The sequence below is a fragment of the Falco peregrinus genome, chromosome 11, assembly GCF_023634155.1.
Source record: "Falco peregrinus isolate bFalPer1 chromosome 11, bFalPer1.pri, whole genome shotgun sequence".
NCBI classification, from domain to species: domain Eukaryota; kingdom Metazoa; phylum Chordata; class Aves; order Falconiformes; family Falconidae; genus Falco; species Falco peregrinus.
Window position 1 is genome coordinate 8,692,821 of NC_073731.1, and position 25,869 is coordinate 8,718,689.

At 36.9% G+C, this 25,869-nt stretch overlaps 1 protein-coding gene across 6 annotated transcripts in view; it reads right to left on the reverse strand.

Annotated features, from left to right (window-relative positions):
• KIF16B (kinesin family member 16B) overlaps positions 1–25,869 on the reverse strand; it is a 142,159-nt gene that overhangs the window by 45,550 nt on the left and 70,740 nt on the right. The window contains exons 16-24 of one of the 6 annotated variants that reach the window (XM_055816404.1): positions 25,054–25,136; positions 24,775–24,863; positions 17,103–17,135; positions 16,579–16,632; positions 13,620–14,975; positions 9,984–10,154; positions 8,964–9,069; positions 8,359–8,409; positions 1,148–1,270 (exon numbers count right to left, since the gene is read on the reverse strand). In XM_055816404.1, the coding sequence (XP_055672379.1) occupies positions 1,148–1,270; positions 8,359–8,409; positions 8,964–9,069; positions 9,984–10,154; positions 13,620–14,975; positions 16,579–16,632; positions 17,103–17,135; positions 24,775–24,863; positions 25,054–25,136 (2,066 nt within the window). Of the gene's footprint in view, positions 1–1,147; positions 1,318–2,935; positions 7,348–8,358; positions 8,410–8,963; positions 9,070–9,983; positions 10,155–13,619; positions 14,976–16,578; positions 16,633–17,102; positions 17,136–24,774; positions 24,864–25,053; positions 25,137–25,869 lie in introns of those variants that run through there. The other 5 variants (XM_055816405.1, XM_055816408.1, XM_055816403.1 and 2 more) reach the window with 5 other exon arrangements.

Below are 25,869 nucleotides of genomic sequence, written 5' to 3' on the forward strand. Positions count from 1 at the left end.
CCCAGAAAATCCAAAGTTCAAAAGGCAAAAGGAAGTATTACATCCACAAATTGTGCAGTATGATTTAAGAGGAAAATTTAATTAACACAAAGAGAGCTAAGGTTACCCATCTTAATAAAAGCCTTTGTAAAAGAGAATGTGAGCACAGTTCAAAAATGGTTCTTCACACTATGAGGGCAGGTCACTCCTCCAACTTGCACCAGCTAACAAAGCATCTGGCAGTACATTCAGTGAAGAAGGCTGCCAGTTCTGTCTCTGATGCCATGTACATCAGTTATGCTGCATGTCCACATGCACTGAGAGCACATTTCCAATTAGACTTCACATTTTGCTTTGAAAAAACACTGGCTTCATACCAGAGGAAACATAATGAATATGCATTTTTTTTCCAGCATTTCTGCGCAGAAGAGCAATGGAGGAAGCCACTAGAACAGAGGGGAAATGGGTAACAGTTTGGAGAAGCAAGACCTTGGAAATGCAGGGTGGAAACAATCAGAACAACAAAGACAGACTGAAAGGAATCAAAGCCTTTGTTGCAGATATGTGAAAAATACCTATAATTATGCTTTCATTATTACAGGTAAATATTTCAAGTCCAATCATTTTCTATACCTGACACACACATCTCAAAAAAGCTCTTTCCTGTAACTATTCTACATTTAATCCTCACCTCTGCAACACCTTCAACTGGATTATTTGACAACGGATCTGGAACTGCTCACTCCAAGAGTCGGACCACCAACCTCCTGTGTACAATTGATCCACTTTGAAAATACCTGTCTTTACAGTGTCCTGTATTGTGCATGCCTTCTCACAACCTCTCTTATTTAACTGATTAACCAAGGCCACTTGGACAACAGAAAAAGAACCAACAATTGCACTTGTGGAACAAAACCTACATTTCATTGGAATTAGTAAGGTGATTTCTGGAATCTCCAGATTCTCAGGTGCGTTTCCAGCTGCTGTTTCTATCTTCACTAACTGTGATGCCGTCACAGTGAACACTGACAGTTGGACAGAGCAAACTAGGAACTATTTGGTCTTATACAAAAGGCATTTTTCTATTGTTACGACCATGCTACTGTTGTATAAATGTACAAAATATACAGAGAACCCAAACAATGTGAAGCAACAGAAAAGCACTTACCTTTATTTCAAACTCATAGTGTTCATCCTTTCCCTGCCCACACAGGACATAGCGTGGAATACTAATTTTAATAGGGTCCTTTAGGTCATCTGGATTTGCTCCCAGTGAACGACAGACCATCCGCTTTCATGTGCATACCAAATAGGGAGAACAAAGGAAAACCAAAATCACTACATAAGGAAAAAAAACAAAAACAACTTCACTAAAAATGAGAAAGTGTTCTTGGCCAGAAGAGCAGACAAAAAGAGCATGGAGGAGGCAGAAATTATTTCTAAAATGAAGGAATTATTTGAAAACAAAGTGGATCTCCTTTTATAAGCAAGCCCTAGCATTCTGTTATGCATGGAAAAAATTAAGCTGAAGTGTCTTCAAAAATATTATTTTCTCTTTGAAAAGGCATTTTCAGCTTAGATATAAAAACAAAGGAAAGCAGATTTTATATCAATTCTCTTAAAAAAAAAGTAAATTAATCAAGCCTTCACAGTCAGCCATACTTTTTGTATATCTTCATAAAACAAACCTGTTTACAATATTATGCAAAGCTGCAAGGGATCTAGGCAATTCAGAAAGCTCTTAGACTTTAAAAATTCAAACTCATTTATAATTAAGTAAGGTACAGATAACATAGCAATCCACTGTCAGAACAGTTTCCTATTATTTTCTTTAAATTCTGACTAATTAACCGATAACTATGATAAATTTGCAGGGTCGGGACACAATGATCTAAAAAGTTATTTGTAATGAGAGCACAATCCTCTGACCAGATGAAATCTGTAATTCTGATGTCAAATATAAAATATTTTTGCAACTGAAAAGATTAATGCTTTGCAGTGACTGTGCTCAAAAGTATCATAAGCATTTACAGTGAATAAAGTACAGAAAATGCCTTTTAGGAAGTCCTCCCCTTCTTCAATTGAGCATATCTGGTCTGAAAACTTAATGAACTTGTACTTTAAAAAAAAGTATAACAGCACCATGACAAATGTAAATTAGCAGTAACAAAAAAAGATTGAAAAGCTACCATTTTAAAGTTGGGACCATGTCAAGTATTTTTATTTAGTGACCCTATTCATCACTTGATCCATAACTGTACTCTCAACATTCATTTTCAGTCCTTTAGCAACTACCACAAGACATGTTGCTTGGTCAAAATTCGTCAGTCCTGACCAACGTATCTCCAAATGTGAAAATGGCTCGCACTTCTGCTCACAGACACTTGGTTTCTTTGTAGCAACTCCTGGTGACTTCCAGTACACATTCCTATTCTCCAGCTCCTACTGGAGAAAAGTTTGAAACTCATTCACAAAAGCCTCTCTGAAAGCTGCCTCTTACAGAGGTTTCTGGCATCCTCATCTGGCTCTAGAGAAGGGGAGCTTGTTATTTCATTACGAGTCAACTATAAACACCGATGTCATTTCCCTTAACATTAGCATTAAGAGTAGTGAAAAAGAAAATACAAAGAAAGTGAATTTTATTTCCAATTAACTGACTTTATCTAGATGGTGTTTCCCATAAACTTTTTTTTTTTTTGTGAAAGTGTAAAAAATGTTTGTGTTTGAATGGGGAAATATTTTTAGTGACATTTGTTTACACAACAAAGATTTTCTCCTCTCTATTTTACCCTTCTTTCACTTCTCCCCACATTACTGGTTCTTCAACTACAGCTTATTTCTGCAGTGTAGAAGTGTAAGCAATTTTTCCTTGGGGGAAAGAGGAGCTCACTGCCTTGACAACAATATAATCTGTTTTAAAACAACAATAAAACCATAAAGCCACTCTCAAAACCACCTCTCTCAACATGTAATTTATTGGTAATTTTCATATAACTATTACAAACAGCTAATAGTCAGAGAGGAAAATAATCTCAAATTATTTTGAAAGCGTTGTGAAAAATATACCCTAATACATTAAATAATGCTTTGATATTCATAAACATCAATCACTATTCTATGTTTAATTTACAGTAGAATAAAAGACATTGCTTTGAAGTAATTTTTCCATAAAAGCACAGAATATTTGAGTTAGATTTGAAAACAAACACAGAAGAGCAAAACCATGTTATTGGGAACACACGTACAGATTTAACTTTAGGGTACAATCTGCAAAGGAATTAGTTGCAGAAATTACTTTCCTTTAACAGCCTTGATTAAGAGTCCTCCCAGATAGGGCCACTCAAAGTTGACGTTCAGCAAGGCTCAGAAGAAACGCCTTGGGGATGTCAACGAAGGAGCCACTCCTGAACTGAACTGAGACAAGGTTATGTCCAACTCATAGTTACCCTGTTTACTACACGTTCCATGAGATATTTGAGTGTACTTTTTTTGTTAAAAACAAAAAACATACCTCAAAATAACATGACGCATGTTGCTCATCTTTGGTCTTCCTCAAGATACTAGAAAGTTTTGTCATGATAAAAGAAAGACCATAATTCTCTATGCAAACCAGTGTTCATCCTTCCAGAGATAATTTCCTCGTCCAATGCAAGTTATTTCTTTTTAAATCCCACGTGAGTTATATTATCATGTTTTAACATATGGTAAGAACAAATGGAAAATGTTCTTACACTAGTAGAGAGACTGAAGTCTAACTCTGTCTAGTAGAAGATTGCACCTCTACTGGCAATATGCTTACAGAATTTAGAATTTCAGATTAGATACCACTGTTTTTTCTGCCAAGGGCCATCTTCCTCAAACAAGGCAGATGGCACATTCAAGCAACAGGATTCAAAAGGTATTCAGCTCCCTCTACAAGGGAAGAAACAAGAGATGGGAGACAACAGCTTATTTATTACTTGAACATCTGATGGGGTAACAGGTAAAGAATAACCTTGTACTAAGCTGAAGGCAAGCATCAATTAATGGAAATGTTTTCCTAACGTTCAACAGTTCCATTATTTCTTGGAATGTAATATTAAAGAGACTGTAAGGGATGCAGTCTCACAGTATCAACAACCCCATTAGTAAGCAAGCAGAAAAAGAGGAAATCAGGCCACACTACATGGAGAGAACCCTACAGTTAAACTTACTCCATCTGTCAGGCTAACTATCCATTTAACAGCATGAAAAACATGTATGCAGATGATAAACCCCAAACCACGTGTCTTACCACAGGTATAGGAGCATGACAAAAGGTTGAAATGCTATTTAAAGTACAACCAACTTCTGTTTACACCCTTGAACCAGGCTCATTTTCACATCACATTTTCCTTAAACGCTCACATCAAGGGAATATAAAGACTGTGGTGGAGGAGTACAAGTTAACTATTTGGTCAAAATAAATCAGAATGACAAAGCCATGCGTTGCTTCCCTGCAAGAAAAGGAAGGGCAAAGGAAATTTTGAAAGAGTATTGGATGTTCTCTGCATTGATCTTGTTCTCTTTCACTAGGCTACACTCTCCTAACCCTAGGCAAAGGGGGCAAGTCCAGGAGAAAAGAGGTATGGCAAATCCATCAATCCATGGTAACTCAGCCAACAGACTTAGAATAAGCCAAACACAATTGCTTTTGCACTTGTGATGAATTCTAATGCAGGAAGGCAATAATCCTTAAATGAAAAACTCTGAAGCAGAAAAGAATTGTCAATGCTTTTCTTCCCAAAATTGCAAGTATAAAAGCTGTAAAATTCCTTAGTATTAAGAGCATACAGTGAATTGAAAATTAAAAAAAAAAAAAAAAAGTGGTATCAAGGGCATGAAATAAATGAGAAGCATGAAAAACAAAGACACTCGGAAAGATTAAGGAAAAGGCAATCAAGGAGGAATGGAGAAGACATTAATGAAGACAGATAGTAGATGGAGGGAGCCAGAAAACACAGCCAAAATGGAAATCGGAAGACACAGCTGTAATTACAGTTCTGATCCACCCAACATTAATTTCCTCACTTTCCCAAGGAAATGTATCTACAGCATATCACAGACCCCCAAAAAGCAAGCAGTCAAGTAATAAAAAATCATTTTATCAAAAAGGATTTTATCAATATTCATTAGCGTCTTATTTTGAATGTATCTAAACGTATTTGGATTTCAACACCTAGTCAGATGCATAATAAGCCAAATGGCTTCTTCACTTGAACTGAATGTTAATTTCCAGATTTCCAAAGGAATATGCAAACTTCTTTGAAGAACTGATGGAATGACTGTCAGTTGAGTATTTATTTCTTTTTCACAGTATTTAGAAAAACCAGTTCCTGAATCAGATCCAGCCTTGCTCCTTCTAGAAAACACAAGTTCAATTTTTGTGAAATCCTCTTTGTCTGGCAAAACTACACATCGGATATCATTCAAACTGCACAACTGAAGGCTGTCAAATTGTGATTGCTGGCACGAAGCATCCACAAAGTTAGGTGTGGGATAGAAGACATTATTTTCCTTTAAGAGACCTATATGAGTAGTTGTAAGAACAAGAACTCTGTACACAGCTTGATTAGCACAATCTACTTTCACTGAGGCATACAGTAGTACATGAATGTCACCTAATGAAGGTTTAATACTTCCCATATTTTCATGAAGCAAGTAAACCAGATCAGCCAATTCAGTTCTAAATTTACAGGACAACCGCAGTCCATTTGAAAAAACTAAGTCATTTACTTCTGATGTCCAGTCAAGTGAAATCTGCATCAAATTGTCTTTCAAGAGCTGGTGATATAAATAAACAGCATCATCCGTTGTTGAAATCAAAACGCTTATTAGGTCATGACAAATTCTTTGAGTGAAATGTTTGTTATAGGTAAATATTGTGAGTAAACCGTCTTCAGCAGAACACAGAAGACTAATATTCTGTCCAGCAAAGCCAACTTGAATCTCCTCTACAGTGATGATGGGAACCTCATGAAACATTGCCAAGGAACTCTGGCAGATGTCTTGTTTGACTGATGAAACAACAACATATAGAACAGAGCTGAACAAAAGCAAGCAAGCAGGTTGTGGATCAGGTTTTCTGCAATTGCAAACAGCGAGCCAATATATACCTTTCAACTCCTCCATTCTAATACAAATTTGAGGTAGGGCACAGGTCAAAAATTCCAGCAGTTTTTCCAGAGAACAGACCTGAAGCTTCAAAAAGAGTTCAGGAAAATGCACAAATTTCTGTCTTAACACAAGACTGCTTTCCAGCTCTTCATCTTTACAACAGCATGCAAATCCTTCAGAGGGCTTTCTCGCATAGGCGTCAGAGACTTCTGTGCTTACACGCATCATGATAGACTCTTGCACAGGGGATTCAGGCTGAACAACGTTTTCAGTACGAGCTTTGGCATCATCTGTAGGGTGGGACATGTCTCTATTCATATCTGACTTGAATACATTTACTTGCAAGTTTCTTATAAGTGGCAGATCTTTTATTAATGATACTGCTTGTGCACACCTCTCACTTCTGCCACACAGACTTCCCAACTCCTTGATTTGTTTTGAAACCACAGTACTTTTGAGCAGCTGACTACTGGTATCTTTGCAAAGGCAGGAAAGCTTACTGAAAAGATATCCCAAACCAGAGGTGTGTCCTGGTCTCGCATCAAAATGAGAAGATACTGACTTAAAAGAAATCGAATCAGAGGCCTTTTGTGTTGGAAGCTGAGAATTACTAGACTGGTCTTTGATTGTCGGTTGCACTGTCTTAGTTGGGCTGTTTTCTTTACAAGTTACTATTTCAGAACACACATTAGACTGAGAAAAGAGAAGGCACGATATGCTGTTAGAGCCAGCCTGCTCATTTGCACCCATTAAGGATCCTACAGGAGACAGCTGTTTCAAGTGGGAACAATCTGATTCAGTTCTTGAGCTGTCGCAATCCGGATAAGTAATTATTTTATCATCAAAATGATTGAAATTTTCAACGTTGCAGAGCGAATAAGCCACATCATTTAAGTCATGACTTTGTAAAGAAGTAGATAACGCATTCTGATAAGGAACATTCTTACTTTGTAAAGTATTAATATTTTTAGACTGAATTAAACTACTTTCAATGTCACAATGACAGGCAAAGCTCTCCTGTTCTGAATTACTCCTTTCATTCTCAAATGCCTTCACTGATGTAAAAGGGGAGGAGATTCTTCCAGAACTGGGAAATAAATCCCACATCTCTGTATATGGCTTCCATCTCTTATGGTTTCTTGCTCCTGTATTTTCTCCACACAACTCAGAAGCACAATTGCCATCTTTAGACATAAATGGAAAGCCATAATGTGGCTGCCACTGTTGACTTTTCTGTTAAAAATTTCAAAAGAAGAAAACAGAAACGTCTTTATAAAAATCTTCCAATTTGAACATTTCTTAAATTGAGGATTGATTTTGATTAGATTTGTTCAATCATTCAAAATCAGTACAAACTCTCAAATTAGAGAGAAAAATCCCACAGAAGTGATTGAGGTCTGATTCAGGAATGGTTGATCTTCCCAGCCCACCACTGCCTTTTCTTTGTGCAGCATCCACTTCACTTGGTTTATATTTGCTTCACTCGAAAACCAATGGAAAAATCAAAGGGCAATTTATAATTTATTTATTTATTATTAGAAATTTATAAGCCCTTTAGTAATTTTCTACATGTTCACAAAAAAGTAATCCTATGCTGTCCAACACAGTGTAAAAAGTCCAACAGGGTTTTAAAAAAAACAGTGTAAAAGACCAAAGAAGTCCAAATCACAGGTGTTGCAGCCGCCCTACCATTAAGGTTTAAATCCATAAAGGTATTTAGGATTTACTTACCAAGACAAGTAATTAACCATGTTTCAAGCACAAGTTAAGCAACCAAAACACAGTGGAAGGCATCTAAGCCTCAGTTTAAAAATACATGTATGAATCCTTTATGACATAGGCAAATGTGCCCAATGCTACTTGCTAATATTATACGCATCGTTACTGTAGTTATTGTGAGTGAAAAAGGTGAAGCGGTATTCTGAATTCACACAATCTCTCCTTATTAAAGGTTTTTACTCTCTAAAAATCAGGAAAGGAATACTGATCCAAATTAAGAATCATGACAACACAAGGAAGAAAAGATCCGCAATAACACCACACCTTTCAAATAAGGAAAAAACTATGCCCAATTTGAAAAAAATCACTTTAATTCCAGCTGGCAAAATGCACTGCTGTCTCTGTTAGCCATTAATCTTGCTGTGAATTCAAAATTCTAATTATGCAGCTAAACATTAAGAAATTTAATTACAGGGCATGCCATAATTTAAGACAACCATTTCATTCTGACAAATTATGACCTACCTCATACTTCAGCTTGCGTTGAACAGTGCCATTATTAAGCCTCTCATTATCCTAAGAACAAAAAAGGTACAGGTGATTATTAAAAAGAGTTCCTTTCTTGTCTAAGTCTGTTTAAAAGTACTCATAGGAAGAGACTTTTTTTTCTTTTTAATAACCAGAAATAAGTATTTTCTTATTGATATTTATTAAACCACTGGCTTGGAAGTGAATCTACCCAGTCTTTGGATTAATTAAATCACCAGTTTTTAAATGACCATTTATTTGTAAGTATCAACGATTACCATTCTTCGGGATGGAATTTTATCAGTGTATTATACAGACATAAAAGGAACATTTTTATTTTATCTGCAAGCTTCCTATTGCCATTTACACAGTCCTCCCTGCAAAAGCAAATGGAATACAACATAAAAAAAGTCATTGGGCAGGTGAGTAGGTGGAGGAGATTCTCAAAATCTAAAACTGATATCCCTGATTTACTGTTTATTTTTTGGTAATTTAAAATTACATAAACATAGGAAAACATGAAAATTATTGCACAACAAAACTAAATCAGTGGTTACACACAGTGCAGTGAAGGTCAGGATATCCTACCCATTTCTGCTCACCTTTGAACTTTCCGCAGACCACGACAGGCTAACATCATTATCCTCAGCTTTATGATGAATATTCTGGAGCCTTCTCTGCACTTCTTGTTCTATAAAGGCATTTATCCTTCAAGATATAGAAGAGTGGGGGGAAAAAAATAAAGTAGTATATTCTTAGATAAAAATCAAGACAGGCTAAAGGGCTCTTTGAAATGCTTATGAACCCTACATACTGCACAACTCTTAATTGCCAGGCTTAATGTTAGACCAGTTTTATCACTCCTTAAGGAACATGGACTCCCGAGCAAGTGTTCATTTAACAGGCAAAGGTTAACAATCTGTTATCACAATTAGACAATTTAATGGACCACAGGTTAAGCACTGCTATGCATAAAGCTCTACATACAAGTGGCAGTGAGGGTAAGAGCGATGAAGAAGAAATAGAAGGCTGGGGTTGCATCTCTAGTTACACAATGCTTTGCTTTTATCGTTTTTTTTTTTAGTTACGTAATGGTTTGCTTTTATCGCTTTTGCGGTATTGGCAACTTGGGCTAACAAAGGTTTGGTCTTCAAACAGAAGGAATGTTCCAAGAGTTGATACTAACAACTGTACTTACAAGTGTAAAAAGAAAAGAAAGGGAATAGATTTTAAAATGACACCAGGCAGCTGCCCTACTAAAAAAGGCTTAAGACAATTTTTTTAAGACAATTAACTTTGTTAACAATTTACTTAGTTGTCTTCAAGTGTATATAAAGCAGTACCATATAGACAAGTAACTGTAAACACAAACTCAATTTAAATACATTCTAGCCCACAGTTTTCCAACCCCCTATCCTAAAACAAACTGTACAGGAGCAACAGATTAGGCAGTTGGTTATTTAAAGTAAAACACGGGAAACTGATTTTATTTCCAGACTAGGCTTTAAGTACAGTTACAGTATTTAATTACAACCCTGGCAGAACGACCTTTCAAAGCACTTCTTTTCTAAAGCTACTGTTTGCATACCTACCAAAACACGGAAGAAATGCAGGTTACCTACCTGTCATCAACGAGTGGAGCAGCAGGTGGCTGTGGCTTTGTTGGGCTGGTAGGGGAAGTGGCGTGGCAGAGTCTCTCTTCTAATGTTCCATGACTTCCTTTCTGACCACCATCACCCTCATATATTTTTTGCTTCAGCTGCTGAATTTCCTGGTCCAGGCTATAAAGAGATCTTGAAATGTAATTCACTTTGTTTTAGAGTTGATTCCCATAGTTCTTACAGGAAGTACTGTACTTACACTGCAACGCATGCATCGAAAAGTGTAGGCATTAATATTTAGGAAAATACAAAGTCTGAATTGTTCTTTCAGCATATTTAGGTAGGAAATCAGAGATAGCTCAAACGCCACATTACAACAGCAGTATTAAGTAATATTCAGTAACTTCCAATGCAAAAGGTATCTAACAGCATATTAAATATTAATTCATACGACTTAAACTATCTGTTAGTATCACTTGAATAAACTTTCCTCTTTACAGAACTCTATCAACAACCTCAGTTATTAGCTTCCAGTGTGAAGGATACGAATCAATGAGGGGAAAAAAATCAAAAACTCAAAATAGAGCACTAATACAAAAAACCAAATACAAGCTAAAACAATGATGTGGCAAAACATATCTATTAGAAAATCTTTAAATTGTGTACTATACATATAAACCCTATTTTCCAGTTATTCCTTCAGTCTGTATATGTATTATTGAAAAGTTACTTACAAAATAAAACAGCTAGTATTTATTTTATATATACACACCTAAATCATTTGAAATGGAAGCCTTCTCATTTTTTTAAAAAATAAATTTCATACCAGCCAGACTTATGCACAGAATATGTAAAATCAGATACCGTATTTTTGACTGAAAATGCCTGAGGCATCTAGTATAAAATAAGAAGCACTTCTTGAAATATTTATCATTTAGTCATATTAAACTATATTATAACAAAGTAATTTTCAGAACACACTTTTCACTTGTAATGTAGCCGAGATTAGATTAGTAACACAGTTACAATCTTGTCCATGTCCATTACAACTTTTGTCTTTACCAGTAATTGTTTTTCTAGAGGTTACCTAACAATTAAAGAATAAAAGAAAAGAAGTTCCTGCAGAAGCAGGGGAAACTATGGGAAGCTAGGATTCTACTACTTATCCTACAACTGTACATCTCTAAATTGAAGTACAATGCTACAACTACTTTACTCCATCCTGGAGGTTAAAAAAGAAAATTAATGAGATGACGAATGCTGAAACCTAAGCTGGAGTAAAGCAGGCTGAATTATTACTTCATTTTTAGAGTACTTTTTGCAGCACTGCCAGAAGCCATCTGTTTCTTTTGATTAGCAGCAAAACAATCATGCATCCTGAGGGGAAGTGGATGGGAGATGGCTGATGGATATAAGAGAGTGTTTGCATCTATGGAAAATCAATTTAACCACAAAAATCAGAATTACATTAACGGAAAAAAGCTTATCTCTTCATTTGTAAACATCCTACTATCAAAAGATATCACTTCCTATAGCTATAAACTTATCCAGCCGCATGAAGCACCCACCAGTAAGTACACTAAACTGTGCCCTGCCACTCGTGAGCAATACATCCTCTTGTCCCAAAGATGACTCTAAAGTTGCTTTATGTTCACTCTATTGTCTCAAACCTCTGCCAGTAAAGACAAAACATGTATGCATTATTCCAGTATAAGTTAACTTCAAATTATCATTTTAGAGGTCGTCCCTGTAGGTGAAAGAATTTCAGCTAACATAATATTCAAACGGGGGGGGGGGGGGGGGGGAACTGGGGAATTACACAGTTATGATGGACTTATAAAGCATTTCAAATGAATATTGCATTTAAACATTTTCAGAGTTAACACTGATCTGAACCAAAGCACATCATCACATAACGCTACCTAGATAAACAATAGAAAATAGATACAATTCATAGGCTTACTATAGCATCCAAGACATCCTGTACTGTGAAGCATAAACTCAAAACACAAGAACGATATGTAGCCAGAAACATTTAACATATTATCGTGTATCTTAAGATTTTCTTCTCCCTCAAGATTCATAAAAGCATTCAGAACTGAATTATGCAGGCCCCTGGACAATTCACTGAAAGACTCAGTTTTATTTATTTTGTGCAAGATGACTTTCAAGTAAACAAGGAAAAAAAAAGGGGGGGGGGGGAGGGAGGGGAAGAGCACAGCAGGGGAAGACCTTTTTACTTCCTTGGTATCTTTTCCAAATGTCACTCTTCTAGCTGACAACATATTTTTTTCCACTTATCACACAACCCAGCAATCTCTTGAGGGCTAAGCTGTCTATTTTGGTGGAACCTCCAGTTGTTTATAGCTGACTTGAGTCAAGTGAGATGCCTAGTGTAGAAGACAAGACTTTATGTTCAAGACAATTATGAAAAATAATGGCAATATCCACAACAAAATCATAAATTAGTATCGAAAATGCTCAACTAAAATCTACACAGTGCAGCTCTAAATGCCAAAAAAGTGACCCCTACACAAGGTACAGAAAAGAATTATTCTTTTCTGATAATGGTTTAAAAGGAAAAGGATACAGAATAGCTCTTCAATTTGGCTATAGGCAAGTTTCTTTTTTTAGGTGTTTTTTCTAATCAAGCATCTGTTTTGAAGGGCTTATGAAAGAAAAGTCGGATAACTAGTGGAATATTAAAATAAAACAAATGACAAATGCTACCTCAAGAAAATCCAGTTCATTATTTTGCCAATAATCACAGGTTTTAAAGCTCTAGTATCAGCAAATCAGACAACACATTTAAAAATGGCAATTCTGCCCTTTTTCCATATGGCATGGATTTAATGCGTTAATCCCAGCAGATTTTTGCTCAGGCCAAAAATAAAACAAAAGATTTCTTCCTCTTCTTCCACACAGAAAGATCCGTCCTTACCTAAATCACTCTTCTCTAAGCTTCCCATACTTCGGCTGAGCGTTACGCTACCAGATATCATGTGTATAACTGATGACATTGCTTCTGTACCTAAAAAGGGTTTGTCACCACACAGGGCTTTATTGTGCCTCTGTATATTTTCCAATAAGCTTAAAAACCACCATCACATTTTACATAGATATATGGCTAGCCTATTTTATTTAGTTCTGAAACCAATAGAAAAATTAACATTATACTTTGTTTACTTTGAACACCAGCAGTGTTCAGTACATCATCAGCTGAAAGACAGTTGGCAGTCTACTGCAACTAATCAGTCTCCAAATCTCGAGCAATAATCTAGCCTGTTGCTAATGAGGAAACAAAATGTTATACACGAATATAGTTAGAGCAAAAAAGTTGTTTAGACAGTACATGTTTTTGTAAGGGCAGAACATAAGGTTGGCTGAGCTTTCTAAATACAGAAAACTAAGTACTGTGATGGCCAACACAAAAACTGTGCTGCTGAGGATGGGATAATTATCCAAACACAACAGAAATTAAAGAGTGAGCAGGACTCCTTTAAAAAGCAATACAGAGTTTCTATTCTGAGTAAACTACTTGAAAGTCATCAAGACACTCAAACACTGGGACACAGAACAAGTAGTTTTCTCGACATCTAAGGTGATTCCACTTTTTGTGGATAGCTTCTAACAAATGGAAGCAACCACAACACTTACCGTTCCCGGTCTTGTTCGAGGGCTTTCTGCTCAGCTTCTAGGCTAGCCTGCAGACCTGCCTGCTCGCTGCAGCTGTTGTTCAAGGTGGCAAGCTTCTGCTTCTGCTCTTCAATTTCAAAGTCTATTGTTGAACGACGTTGCAAAGCAGAGTGCCTCCTTTCTAACTTAGCAACAGCTTGCTCCAGCGCCTCTCTCTGCTGTTTTTCCCTTGATTCAAGGATTTCTTTCTCCTTTTTCCGAACCTTTTCTTCCTGACGAGCTACATTGGCTGTAAATTCAAAGGTTTCTTGAAGCTGCTGCAGCTGATTTGTGCTAGCTCTATACTGGGCAAGCTGCTCTTCTTTTTCTTCTATTTCTTTCTCTATTTGATAGAGAGTATTATCTAACCCTAACAAGCCCCTAGCAAGGACTTCAGAGGCTCTTTGTTTTTCTTCCAGCAGAGCTGGCAAATGATTACTCTTCAGGTACTCAAGCTGGCGTACTTTAGATTGGAGTCTGCACTCTGCTGGTTTTGTCTTGTCAACTTCTTCAGCCTTGAGTACGGCATCTACAAAGTTTTCATCATCTCTCTTGAGACTGAAATGTTCTTCATGTGCAAATTTTAAGTGTTCCAGAGCTCTTTTTTCATCTCCTATCTCCTTTTCCAGGTGATCCATTTGTTGGACTAAATCTTTTTCCAAAATATTCAATTGTTCCAGTTGTTTCCTTTTAAATTCTACAAAATCATGCTGTGCTTTTTCTAGCTCTTCATGATTTTCATCACCTTCAGATCGGGCTTCCTTGACTTTCAAAAGAGATTCTCTAATATCTTCGAGATCTCTTTTCTCTTCTTCAGCTCTTTGTACATCCCCTCTCTTCAGGAGCTCTATCATGACCTGCTTCTCTCGAAGCTGTTCTTCTAGATGAGCCACCAGCATCACCTGCTCCCTTTCTTGTTCTTCAAGTCTCTTTTTTTCCAATTCCAGCTTAATATATTGTTCATCTTTTTCCTTTTTAAGTTTTTCTAGTTCACGGAAAATCTTCATTTTCTCTGCTTTTTCATTATGATTAAGCTCTTGTAGTCGCTGCAATTCCTCTTTGACCCGGGCAAAAATTTCTTCCTGCTGCTTTTTCTTTTGAAGTTCTATCTCCTGTTGTTCTCGTAATCTCTCTTCTTCAAATTTTTCTTTTTCAGCCAACAAATCCTTTAACCTGCTCTCAATGTGAACGCTTCTCCGTTTCAGACTCTCTTCCTGTTTTCGAATTTGCAGCTGGACTATTTCTGTCTCTTTGCGCTGTGACTCTACTTCTTGCTGCATTCTTACAAGTTCTGCTTTGTCAGATCTTTGTTTCTCTTCCATCTCTTCTATCTGTTTTCTGCAGTAAAAGATTTACATGCAATATTTTGAACTTTTCTTTTTTTCCAAAGGACAATATATCCGTTAGAAGTTACAAAGGTTTGGACAAGGATTTTGCAGTATATGTAACAGCTCCTTTTTTTGACAGTTTTCTTTTGCCACAGGTTTAGATCTTATATTGCTTGGAAGGCACTCAATGCATGGGACAAATGGTAAAGAGATTCATATAGCCTATTTCAACATAAGAAGTTGTGGATATATGAAGTTATAGGAAGACATGTTATACAGCACCTACGTTAGTATAAAATTGGACTGCACTAGTTGTGTCAAATCCAATAAAAATATTGATAGAACACATCCATGCACACAGTGAAGAGCAAATATATGTGTTTTTTTTATATATATATATATATACATACTTTCTCATATACACAAACTTGTATAAAAGGACTTCTTTAGAAATTTGCCTCACCAAATCGAGGCCAACAGAAGAATTAAAACAAAGCCTTCTTTTTAGGTGAAACCAACCGAATTACTGATAAACAGGATTATAAGATTAGGAACAGATGTATTTGAGAGAGAGGAACTACTTTAACACAAATCATTATGTCCTGGGCAATCTCTCTTTTAAAGGTTCTAGTGCATCCCAAGTGGAGACAGACTGAGACGTGAAGGTCACCATTGTCCCTATAACACAATCGCCTGAATACATGTAGAGACAGCATGCAGGTTGGTTGGTTATTTTGCAAGAAGTCAAATTACTTAAAAGCACAAGCAAAGCAACTTCAGTGCAATCTGAACTCAAATCCTATCAACACAACAAAAAGGATAAATATCAGTGACTGTTGCATCTTTTTCTGAATAACATCCGATTCTTCACAGTTTTAGGGGTTTTCTGAGTTCGCTTAATTTAGTCCAGCTGCATAAACAGCTCTTTCAAACTGGAGCAAGCATTCTAAAGGAGAGATGGCAGAAAGTGCCTTTCAGCTTATGAATCTAATCAGTGCTGTGATTTGCAGCAAAGTGAGCTGTTACTTCTAAAATTTTAGCAGGTATGATGAGCCAGAACAGTCAGCTCAGTTTGCCAGCCGACAACAATACCTTCTTTTATACTTCAAACTGATTTTGAAATTATGTTCTGATAAGTATGATTGGTAGGCCCACACCAGCACCACAGTTTTATTCAAGAGAAGCAGAGTTTATGAGTTTTTCCAATCATGATTCAATCCAAAGGCAACTAAACCATAAAAAAAAAGATCTGAATAAACAATGTCATTTGCCACCTTTTAAAATAACACTTTGAAAATCAAGAGTGAGAGTAATATATTACATTTGTATACTCTATCATCCTCATACCTTTACTTTTGGTATTTTCATGGCTAAAGATAATAGCTACAATTCAGCTTGCCTATCTGTTACTAATCAGTAAGAATGAACGGTTCAAGAAAATAACAAAAATCTTCATAGATGACAAAACAAAATCATTTGTATCAGGACCCTCTGATTGCCAAGTAATACCATGATTCCAAATTTAATTAATTAATTTATATTATATATATATTTACATTTAATTAATGTGTATATATACACACACATACATAAAGACCAGAGAATAATGTTACCTTTTACTTTCCAATTTTTCAAGCTCTTCTCGTTGTTGTCTCTCAAATTCTAGCCTGATTTAAAAAAAACCAAAAAAACCCACACACAGTAAAAAGGTTATTATTTCCTGAACATCACAAAAAAATACAAAGATATTGGCACTTAACTTAGGGACATGGTTTAGTGGTAGGCTTGGCAGTATTAGGTTAATGGTTGGATTCAATGATCTTAAAGGTCTTTTACAATCTAAACAGTTCTATGATTCTAGGAATTCAGTGTCTGTTTAGAAAACTATAACAATGGTAGAAATGAAAAGTTTTATAAAACTACTTTCTACAATAAAAGAAAATATTTCCTTCATTAGGGTTACAAATTAGATACCATGCTGTCTGACACAGGTACAAACAAAAAAGTTTCTGGGAGAGAAAAAAAAATAATATTTAAAAAGTAAAGTTAAGCAAGACAGATGAATGATTAGCATAGCCTCTGCAAGTTAACTACATGCGGACATGGCAATCAATACATAGAAATTTAATTTCTCTACCTTAGACAGATCGGTCCTTTTACAGGGAAAAGACTGCCATGGGAGGCAGGGGGAAACAGAGCGATCAATTAAGAAAGGAATTGATAATAAAAACATATTAGCAGTACAGAATATTTTAAAGTCAATAACAGTTTGTTTTATTAGAGGTTAAAATTGGTTAGATTCATAGAAGATTCATCACATTGCAACTCAAAAGTAAAATTTAAATAATTATTCTTTCTAAACATGTTTTTCAAATGCCAATGATAGTTAAATCGATGCTCATCATCCTATGGTTTATTAACTTGGCCACTTCTGAGAAGGGAAAGAACTATGAAGCTATACTAGGGAATGCTTGTAGATGCTCTTCCTTTTCCTCCCCAGAAAAAACAAAAACCCCCAAACATTACTATGCTGTAATCAGTAGTGTTGAAAAACCCCACATTCCCGCAAAGCGCAACATTCAAGCACAGAACAGAGTTCAAACACATTTACCTAAAATATGTTGAGATTTTAGTATATTTAGTTTTATAAGGTGCTGAATAATTATGGGAGAGTATTTTATGGAATTTTTAATATCAGCTCTTGTTACAGCAGTACAGAAGTCTCTTATTTTAATTGCCTCTGAAATATTTATGGGTTTTTTTCTTAAGAACTTTTTTCAAAATAAATATTAAAAAAGCATGGAGAATCTATATATGGACTGAAATATTCAACCAAATACACAAATATCCAGTTATTTCAGGCCTGCTACAGCTTAAGGAGTTTTCAGGTTATGAAGACAGTCTATAAACACTGAAAAAAATGCAAGACTGCACCACAAGTTAACTTCAAGTATTTGACGAACTGCAGTTTAAGACGTCATGACCACACTTCTGTAGACAGAAAATAAGGCATGTTTTTTGTTTCTTTCTAAAATCATACAAATGCATACAACAGGAATTGCCCTTGGAAACATGAAAAAAATTCACCAATAATCTCACACTTATAAAGCAATTTAAATGAACTTTGATTTGTACATGCTCAAGAAGCACCTTTTTGACCACTGTAATACTGGAGAAAGGGAAAAAAATGTTTTTGTTAAACTAGTCTATTTCTCACAAATCCATCTTTAAAAATGCCTTCCAGAATTCTTAAGAGATTAGTAAATGTAGATTTTTATATACAACTCCAGACAATAAGAGCTTTCATGTAAATATCTCGCCAAGAGACCCTTCACGTTTGCACTAAGACTACGGCTAGGATGGGTGCTATCTCAACCTCACAGCATGAAGAGAGACAGTAACACCTTAGTATTTTTAATTTGATTGCAGTTTCTGTAGCAGCAATACAAAACCCACAAAGTGTTGAAAGAGAGCAAAAGCTTAATTCAATAGTTACCATGTGCTTTGGGTTTTTTTCCCCTGTGTTTTTTATTTTAAGCCCTCACTTTGGCTATGGTCTACTTCTGGAATGCAGAACTGTAAGTTATCACTCCTTACCTAGGGCCTGGCTGACAAATGCCACTATATTCATCATTACTTCAGTCCAAAATAATATAGACCTAGGGGAATACAGCTGTGCTCTGTGGAAACGCAGATGTCCGTTGGGTGCTGTCAGATGTAGACTGCCTTTGCTTAGACAGCTGGCAAAGATGATTTACAAGCATTCCCATGCTTGGTTAAGCCATAATGAACTGAAACATTTCAGATCGGCTAACATAACATGCAAAAAACAGAGCAAAAATTTTTTGTATTTTGACTGTCATAGAACACAATTAATTTGGCACACATATTTTATAAAAGCATAAAAAATGGTAACTAACTTTCGATTGAGATCTGATACAAGGAAAACGAGCCATCACAGCAATCAGACTGATATAAAAACCAGGTCAGTGGTGACATCTCCGTGATTTTCTCTTTGAGCAAGTGTCTCTAATACCTTCAACAGCAGTGTCATGACAATCAGGACGATCAGTTTTACCTTACACTGAAATGAAGCTGGTGGTGCTCAAAAGGTTTTTCAGGAAAGAGGAATGAACTATGCAGAAGTGGCTCTTCAGTGAAAATAACTATTTCCCAAAGCCAAATATGGATCATCATCAACACCCCAATCAATAGCTTTCAAACACTACACCTAGCTGTTTTCAAAATGCACATTTAAGATATTTTAGACAAGTAAATACGCCTAAGAAGAGAAGGTCTAACACAGCCTGGTGTTTTGCCGCTACGTAGATTCAGTGGTGCCTAGGAAGGTCTGAGCTCCACTGCAGGCTCTCCAACCATGGGGTTATTCACAGTTTCTCTGTTCTCTATCAAAGGTGCTCACACTGCAGTCTGTATTTCTGCAGGGGTAGTAATGATGCCTGTCTTCCTTAGCTGGCTACCTATCTTCTCAATATATTCAGGTATTTACCACTTTTGACACCACTACATCTATGGTATTTGCTTCAAACTGGTTATGGGCTCAATATTATTTTAGGACAGGAGAGAATCTGGGGAGGCAGGACAGGCAGTCAACAACTGCAGAAACCTTGTTTCTTTAAGAAGCTACTTAAAAAAAAAAAGAAGTCACAGCATCACCAAAAAAATTCACTGGCTACAACAAATCACTGCCAGTTTTACAAAGCACAAATGCAAGACTGATGTTGTCTGGTTTAGTATCTCTGTAATAAAAATCTTTTTTCAACATAACCTCTACTCCCTTTCTTAATATAAGCACTACTGTGAATGGCCAAAAAAAAAAAAAAAAAAGCAAAGCAGCCTGAAATTAAAAAGAAACAAACATACAGATATTGAAGACTAGAATCTATTCTTTCTTCTTTTGTAGCTCTACCACAAAGGAACTTAATCTGATCAGTGTTGAATTAAATAGACACCATTTTTTCTAGAAAACCTGGCATATCTAGTGATAAGACTACTGTAGATAAGCTGCTGAGAAAGGAAGTCAGTTCTACTAGCAGAGTACTACAATAGCTTCATTTACACAGCGCAAAAAGTGCAATCTGGTACCACATCTGTTAGGAAAGACCGAGTACTGGCAGGACTACAGAGATGTTACAATGCCACTCAGTTGCCCAATTTATGAGATTATTTTAAAAAAACCTACAAAACAAAAAAACCCATGCTAAATCCATGGCAAGACCAAGGTTTCTCATGAGTGGTTTTAGAGTTACAGTATAATGTAGCCTACAGAAGGTCCACAAATGAATTCTTTGGCATAAATCTATGTGCAAAATTCTATTTTATCCAAAGCTTATTATCTGAAGCAGCGTTGCATGACACCAGATTAAAGACAAAGACTGGGAACAAGCAGAACAAAGAATTTTGCATGTTAAGCCGAAATTTTATGCAACTATCTCCACATATGGGAAATCAACAGCTATACAGCGTATACACAAAAGCCACACACAAAGACCACCCATCTGAAAACACAATTAAAGATAACATTGATTTTCACAGGGGAAAGATACAGATAGAGCAAGCAAGATCCATCATTTATCTGCTTTCACAAGAACTAAATGAAATACCCCACAGGCATTTCTGCCATTGATTGCTCATGATGCTAGATCTTACAATCTGTTTACTGCAACCTACAGAAACTGCAAATTTAGCCACTATTTTTTATGTTATTAATACTGAAACTGGAAGAAAAGGTGGTTTTGAAAGTGCTAAATGAACAATAGACAGAATACCAGTCTGTTACAGAGGTCACACAAAAAAAGCCAGAGGGACAGCTACTGAATCTAGTTCTACACCGCTGCTGGGCAGTATACCACTATGTTATGAGAAAATGATACTACCATCTATTGTAATAAAGGGTCATACCAAAAGATCACATCCTACATTGGTCGTGCCAAAACTTTAAAAAAAAAACAAAAAAAATTCAAACTAAATCTAGTTCAGGACATCGTTTTCCATCAGCACTTTTCCAGGAAGCAAGACCCTCACCCCCAGCTAACTCCTTGGATACAATTACCCTGCCTTTGATACCCAGAGATCAGATTTATTGAATGTTTTACCCAGGCTGAACAGTCACCACTCAGAATAACCACTGCAACAGTGTACTTGTTAAACAGCACTCCTAGCTGAAAGTACAGACCCCAAGGATTCTACAAGCCATCTAACTCTTTATGAAGATGATGCCACTGGCTTTGAATTACTACTAAGGCCCAAATGCTTGGGGTCTGCTTTATTCAAAACATATCATTTTTTTAACTTGCATTTATTCCAACCACGTGTTCCTTAAAGTACCACTTTCTGCAGAATTATCTCTTTGGGACAAGCTCATCACATGAGCACAAACCCCCAGTGCTGTTACAAAAGAGGGGATGGAAAGAAAACGGCGTTAAATTCAACACAAATTTAAAATCATCATGGAACACCAGCCTAAGATGAAAGGCTGCTGTTGTCAAATTTCTGTCCAGAAAGATGCATCAATTATGGAAGACACCTTCTGCTACTGATTTGTAAAACCAAGGCTCAGTTAAATTGCCGTGCGAACTTCTTCAGAGCCCACCTTCTCTTTGCAGCAGTCACAAATGCATTAAAACCAGCCATATCTGAGGTTTGGGGTTTTATTTGCTTCTTTTATAAATTGCTGATCTATTAATCCAACACCCACCTGTGCACTGCACGGGCAGTGTGTATTGTTAGGTATGGCATCTATTGTTTTAAACATAGTTAAAGCATCTAAAGATAGAGGTAGGAGTTACAACTATCAATACCCAACCATCGGGCCCAGTACTGTTTAATATCTTCTTCAATGACGCAGACAGTGGGATCAGGTGCACCCTCAGCGAGTCTGCAGATGACACCAAGCCCAGCCAGTGGTGGGGTTGACACACCTGAGGGACCAGATGCCATCCAGAGCGACCTGGACAAGCTCCAGAAGAGGGTCTGTGTGATGAACCTCCTGAGGTTCAACGAGGCCAAGTGCAGGGTCCTTCACCTGGGTCGGGGCAGCCCCCAGTGTCCATGCAGGCTGGGGTGAAGGGATTGAGAGCAGCCCGGCGGAGGGTACTGGTGCATGAAAAGCTGGACATGACCCAGCAACGTTCCCTCACAGCCCAGAAAGGCAACCATGTCCCGGGCCGCATCAAAAGCAGCATGGCCGGCAGGTCAAGGGAGGACATTCTCCCCTTCTCCTCCGCTCTGGTGAGACTCCGCCTGGAGTGTTGGCCCCAGCTCTGGAGCCTGAAGCCCAGGGAAGACACGGACCCGTTGCAGTGGGTCCAGAGGAGGGCCACAAAGATGATCAGGGGGCTGGAGCACCTCTCCTCTGAAGACAGGCTGCGAGGGTTGGGGTTATTGAGCCTGGAGAAGAGAAGGCTCCGGGGAGACCTTATTGCAGCCTTCCAGCACCTAAAGGGGGTCTTGTAAGAAAGATGGGGACAACCTTTTAGGCAAGGCCTGTTGCGATAGGATGAGGGGCAATGGCTTTAAAGTGAAAGAGGGCAGATTCAGACTAGATACAAAGCAAAACGTTTTTACAATGCGGGTGGTGAAACACAGGCACAGGTTGCCCAGAGAGGTGGTAGATGTCCCATCCCTGGAAACATTCAAGGTCAGGTTGGACGGGGCTCTGAGCAACCTGATGTCGCTGAAGATGCCCCTGCTTGTTGCAGGCAGGTTAGACTAGATGACCTTCAAAGTAACTATGGAACAACCTCAGACAGGTTTTGTTGTTCAAAAACAAGGGAAAGTCATCCAGACCTGCATTCCTTTTATAGTATGATCCTCAAGCATAATCGGTTTTTGTGTTTACAAATTAAGCAGGACAAAATATCTATTCCTGCAAGCCAGTTCAAAGATTAATCGAATGCAGACTAGCAGGAGAATATCAATAATTAACCCTCTGCTCATAGTTTATAGTCTAATAAAACACAGGCATGAACTGTTCAGGAATATGGAAAGTATTTCTCCTAATCATATCCTCAATTTCAACAGCAACAGTGCCCTCAATCACACCCAAAAAAGGAAAACAAAAGTTACAAGAAGTGTTAGATGGGAAAAATGATAACATTTCTAAAAACTGCTGCATACACAACGAGAATTATATTATTCATCCTGTTCCATTTCCAGGAAAGCAAGGCAAGATGTTTGAAGCACTGATAAGAAAAAAGAAGCTATATTCCACAAAACATATCAGGGAAAAAGAAGAATTTGCTGCAATCTACTCCATCAGAGACATTCAAAGTAACCCTCCAGACCTCTTCTCTTTTTTTTCTTTTTAAATAAGGGTTGTGGGAAAAATCTTCCCTGTAAGACACAACGTGGCATTACATGAAGACAGTATGAACTCCTTGGGCAGGGAAATAATTTTTAAGCCCACCTTCAACTGGGCCTTGCCTACGCCATTATGTTTTGCTGCAAATTTGAAAGACCCAAAGCGTGGCAATGCTGAAACAACCTGTCCTACTCCATGCTGACTGCAAAGTCAAGGGCAGTACTGTGCAGCACAATGGCATTATTCATACCAGTATTGTAACAGAGTACCATTATTAGTCAGAGAAAAGCCCATGGTAGCTGATTAATAACCAGAGGTAAAAAAGCAACAGCCAAGAACTTTCCCTCGCCCACAGGAAATATAATACTAGCAACTGTCACTAGAAGTTTCTAGATTGAACTACTTGAAAAGCTAAAGAAATAGAAAAAAATACATATACTTTTTTGATCTGCTTTTTCATCTGTCTGAAAAAATGCTGTGATTTATCAGCAACTACCTTACTGCCTTGAGATATCCATATGTAGTTCAGTAGCAAAAAAGGATCAGTCACATTTGAAGCAGTGTTACTACACATAGTCATTATATTAAGACATTGTTTAACTTGAAGTTATTATTACCTGTCCAATCTTCCTAAATTCTAATGAATAAAGAGCACTCCACAGTAAAATCTGGAAATAAAGCTGCACTATCCAAGCCTATAATTCAATTTACAGCAAATTTTTCAAAAGTGCATAGGTGCTTAAAGTGCCTCATCTCACACTCAATTCAAAACACAGGCACTAGCTATTGGAAAAAAAAAAAAACATTAGAACCAAACGCCATCAATTCTCTGTAACTCACTTTAAGAACACTGGTAAAAACATTACAAGCAGCTTCTCCACAATAAGCAGCCTATGTCATTGTAACTGTACAATAAAACTGTTTTCTACATCCCAACTTGGCCAACTACTAGGAGGTATATAGGTGAGAACATAAGACATCAATTTCCCAGCCTTTTTATGCTCGTACTGGTGTTATATGAACTCAAGAAATCTTGATATTCAGTTTACAATGCATTTTTCTCAGGAAAAATAGTTAACTTGTAATTCTGAAGAAAGTATGAACATAAAATTTGTCATGTCATTATTGCACTGAACTGCCTTGATTATAATGCAAACATTGCCTCCTGGACTCCAGGTACCACAACTTTGAGTTATCAGTGTGGCTGTTTGCTGGTACAGTTACACTTCTTGCATTTGAGCAGAAAAATGCCAGGTAAAAGCAAGTTTTAAGCAGGATGGAAAGCTCCTCAGTGTCTTTTCACCCCGCTTTCTAGCATGGACCAGTTCAAATATTTCTGAAAAGTTCTGGCTTCATTCAGAAGCCTGTTATTTAACAAGCATAATCTGAGAACAAAATATTTTCTATTACTGCCATCTGGAATATTCAAAGCACTAAAATGAGGAATGGCTGGAATTTTAACAACCGCATTTTAGAACATACTCACCCTGGATTATAAAGCATAACTGCTGACAGGTTCTCACAAGATTTTGAAAGATCTGTCATAGACAAGCTGAAGGAAGACAGCAGTCCACTCTAACAACAGACCATAAAATAAATGTATTAGAAAAACACTGATGTGCTTACAAACTTTGTTTCACTTGATGAAGTATTAACTAAAGTATGTGAAGCAAATAAAAAAAAGTATTCTACCACATCAAGGTATGTCTATATTAGCAAGCAAACTGAAAAGGTTTAAATTTACCAAACACTGATTTAATCTCACCTTTCTTTTCTCCCTTAGCTTAGCAGCTTCTTTGGGGTGGTTAAAGCGAAACATATTGGTTCTTCCAAGTAATATAACAGCACCTGATGAGAAAAACAAACACCATTCACGGACAACATTCCGTACCTGAAAATGCCATGTAATTTTTCATATGTAAGCAAAGACTTCCATTAACCAAGAACAAAATGAAAATGCATTTTGACAATTCCAAATGTAGAACAATGCATAGTCACAGCTACATTAACTGATGTATATAATTTATTCCTTCCTACTTTAACAAAAAAAAAAACCACAGACCCAACACACACACAAATGTCAATCACGTTCCTGCAGTTCAGTTAAAGAATAAATACAGGTAGAGGAAGCCATGGATGCAGCTGCCCCAATTTGATCTATACTTCAATAGTGCTACTTTGGAAGCCAGCAGTAGGTACCAGGTACAATGGGAGCATCCATAAACGTAACTAAGAACAAACCTGTCCATCCACTACTGATCGCAGTCAGGTTTGAATCCACCTACACTGAAAGCTCCCAATCACCATAATTTGTACTCTCAATTACCTTTTTCTCCTATATGTGGAATAACACAGAAGTTTATCGTTACTCAAAATGGGATTATTAGATTTTTATACCAAATAGCTATTTTCTGAGGGAAGAATCTTGAATAATTCATACTGCTCAATGTACATCCATTATTGTATTTAATCAGTTAAAGTACAGGTCACAAATAATGAGACTATGGGAAATTCCTATCATATTTTAAAGACAATTACACCAAGATAAATACTCTCCTACTAAGAAGTATATTGCCAGTGA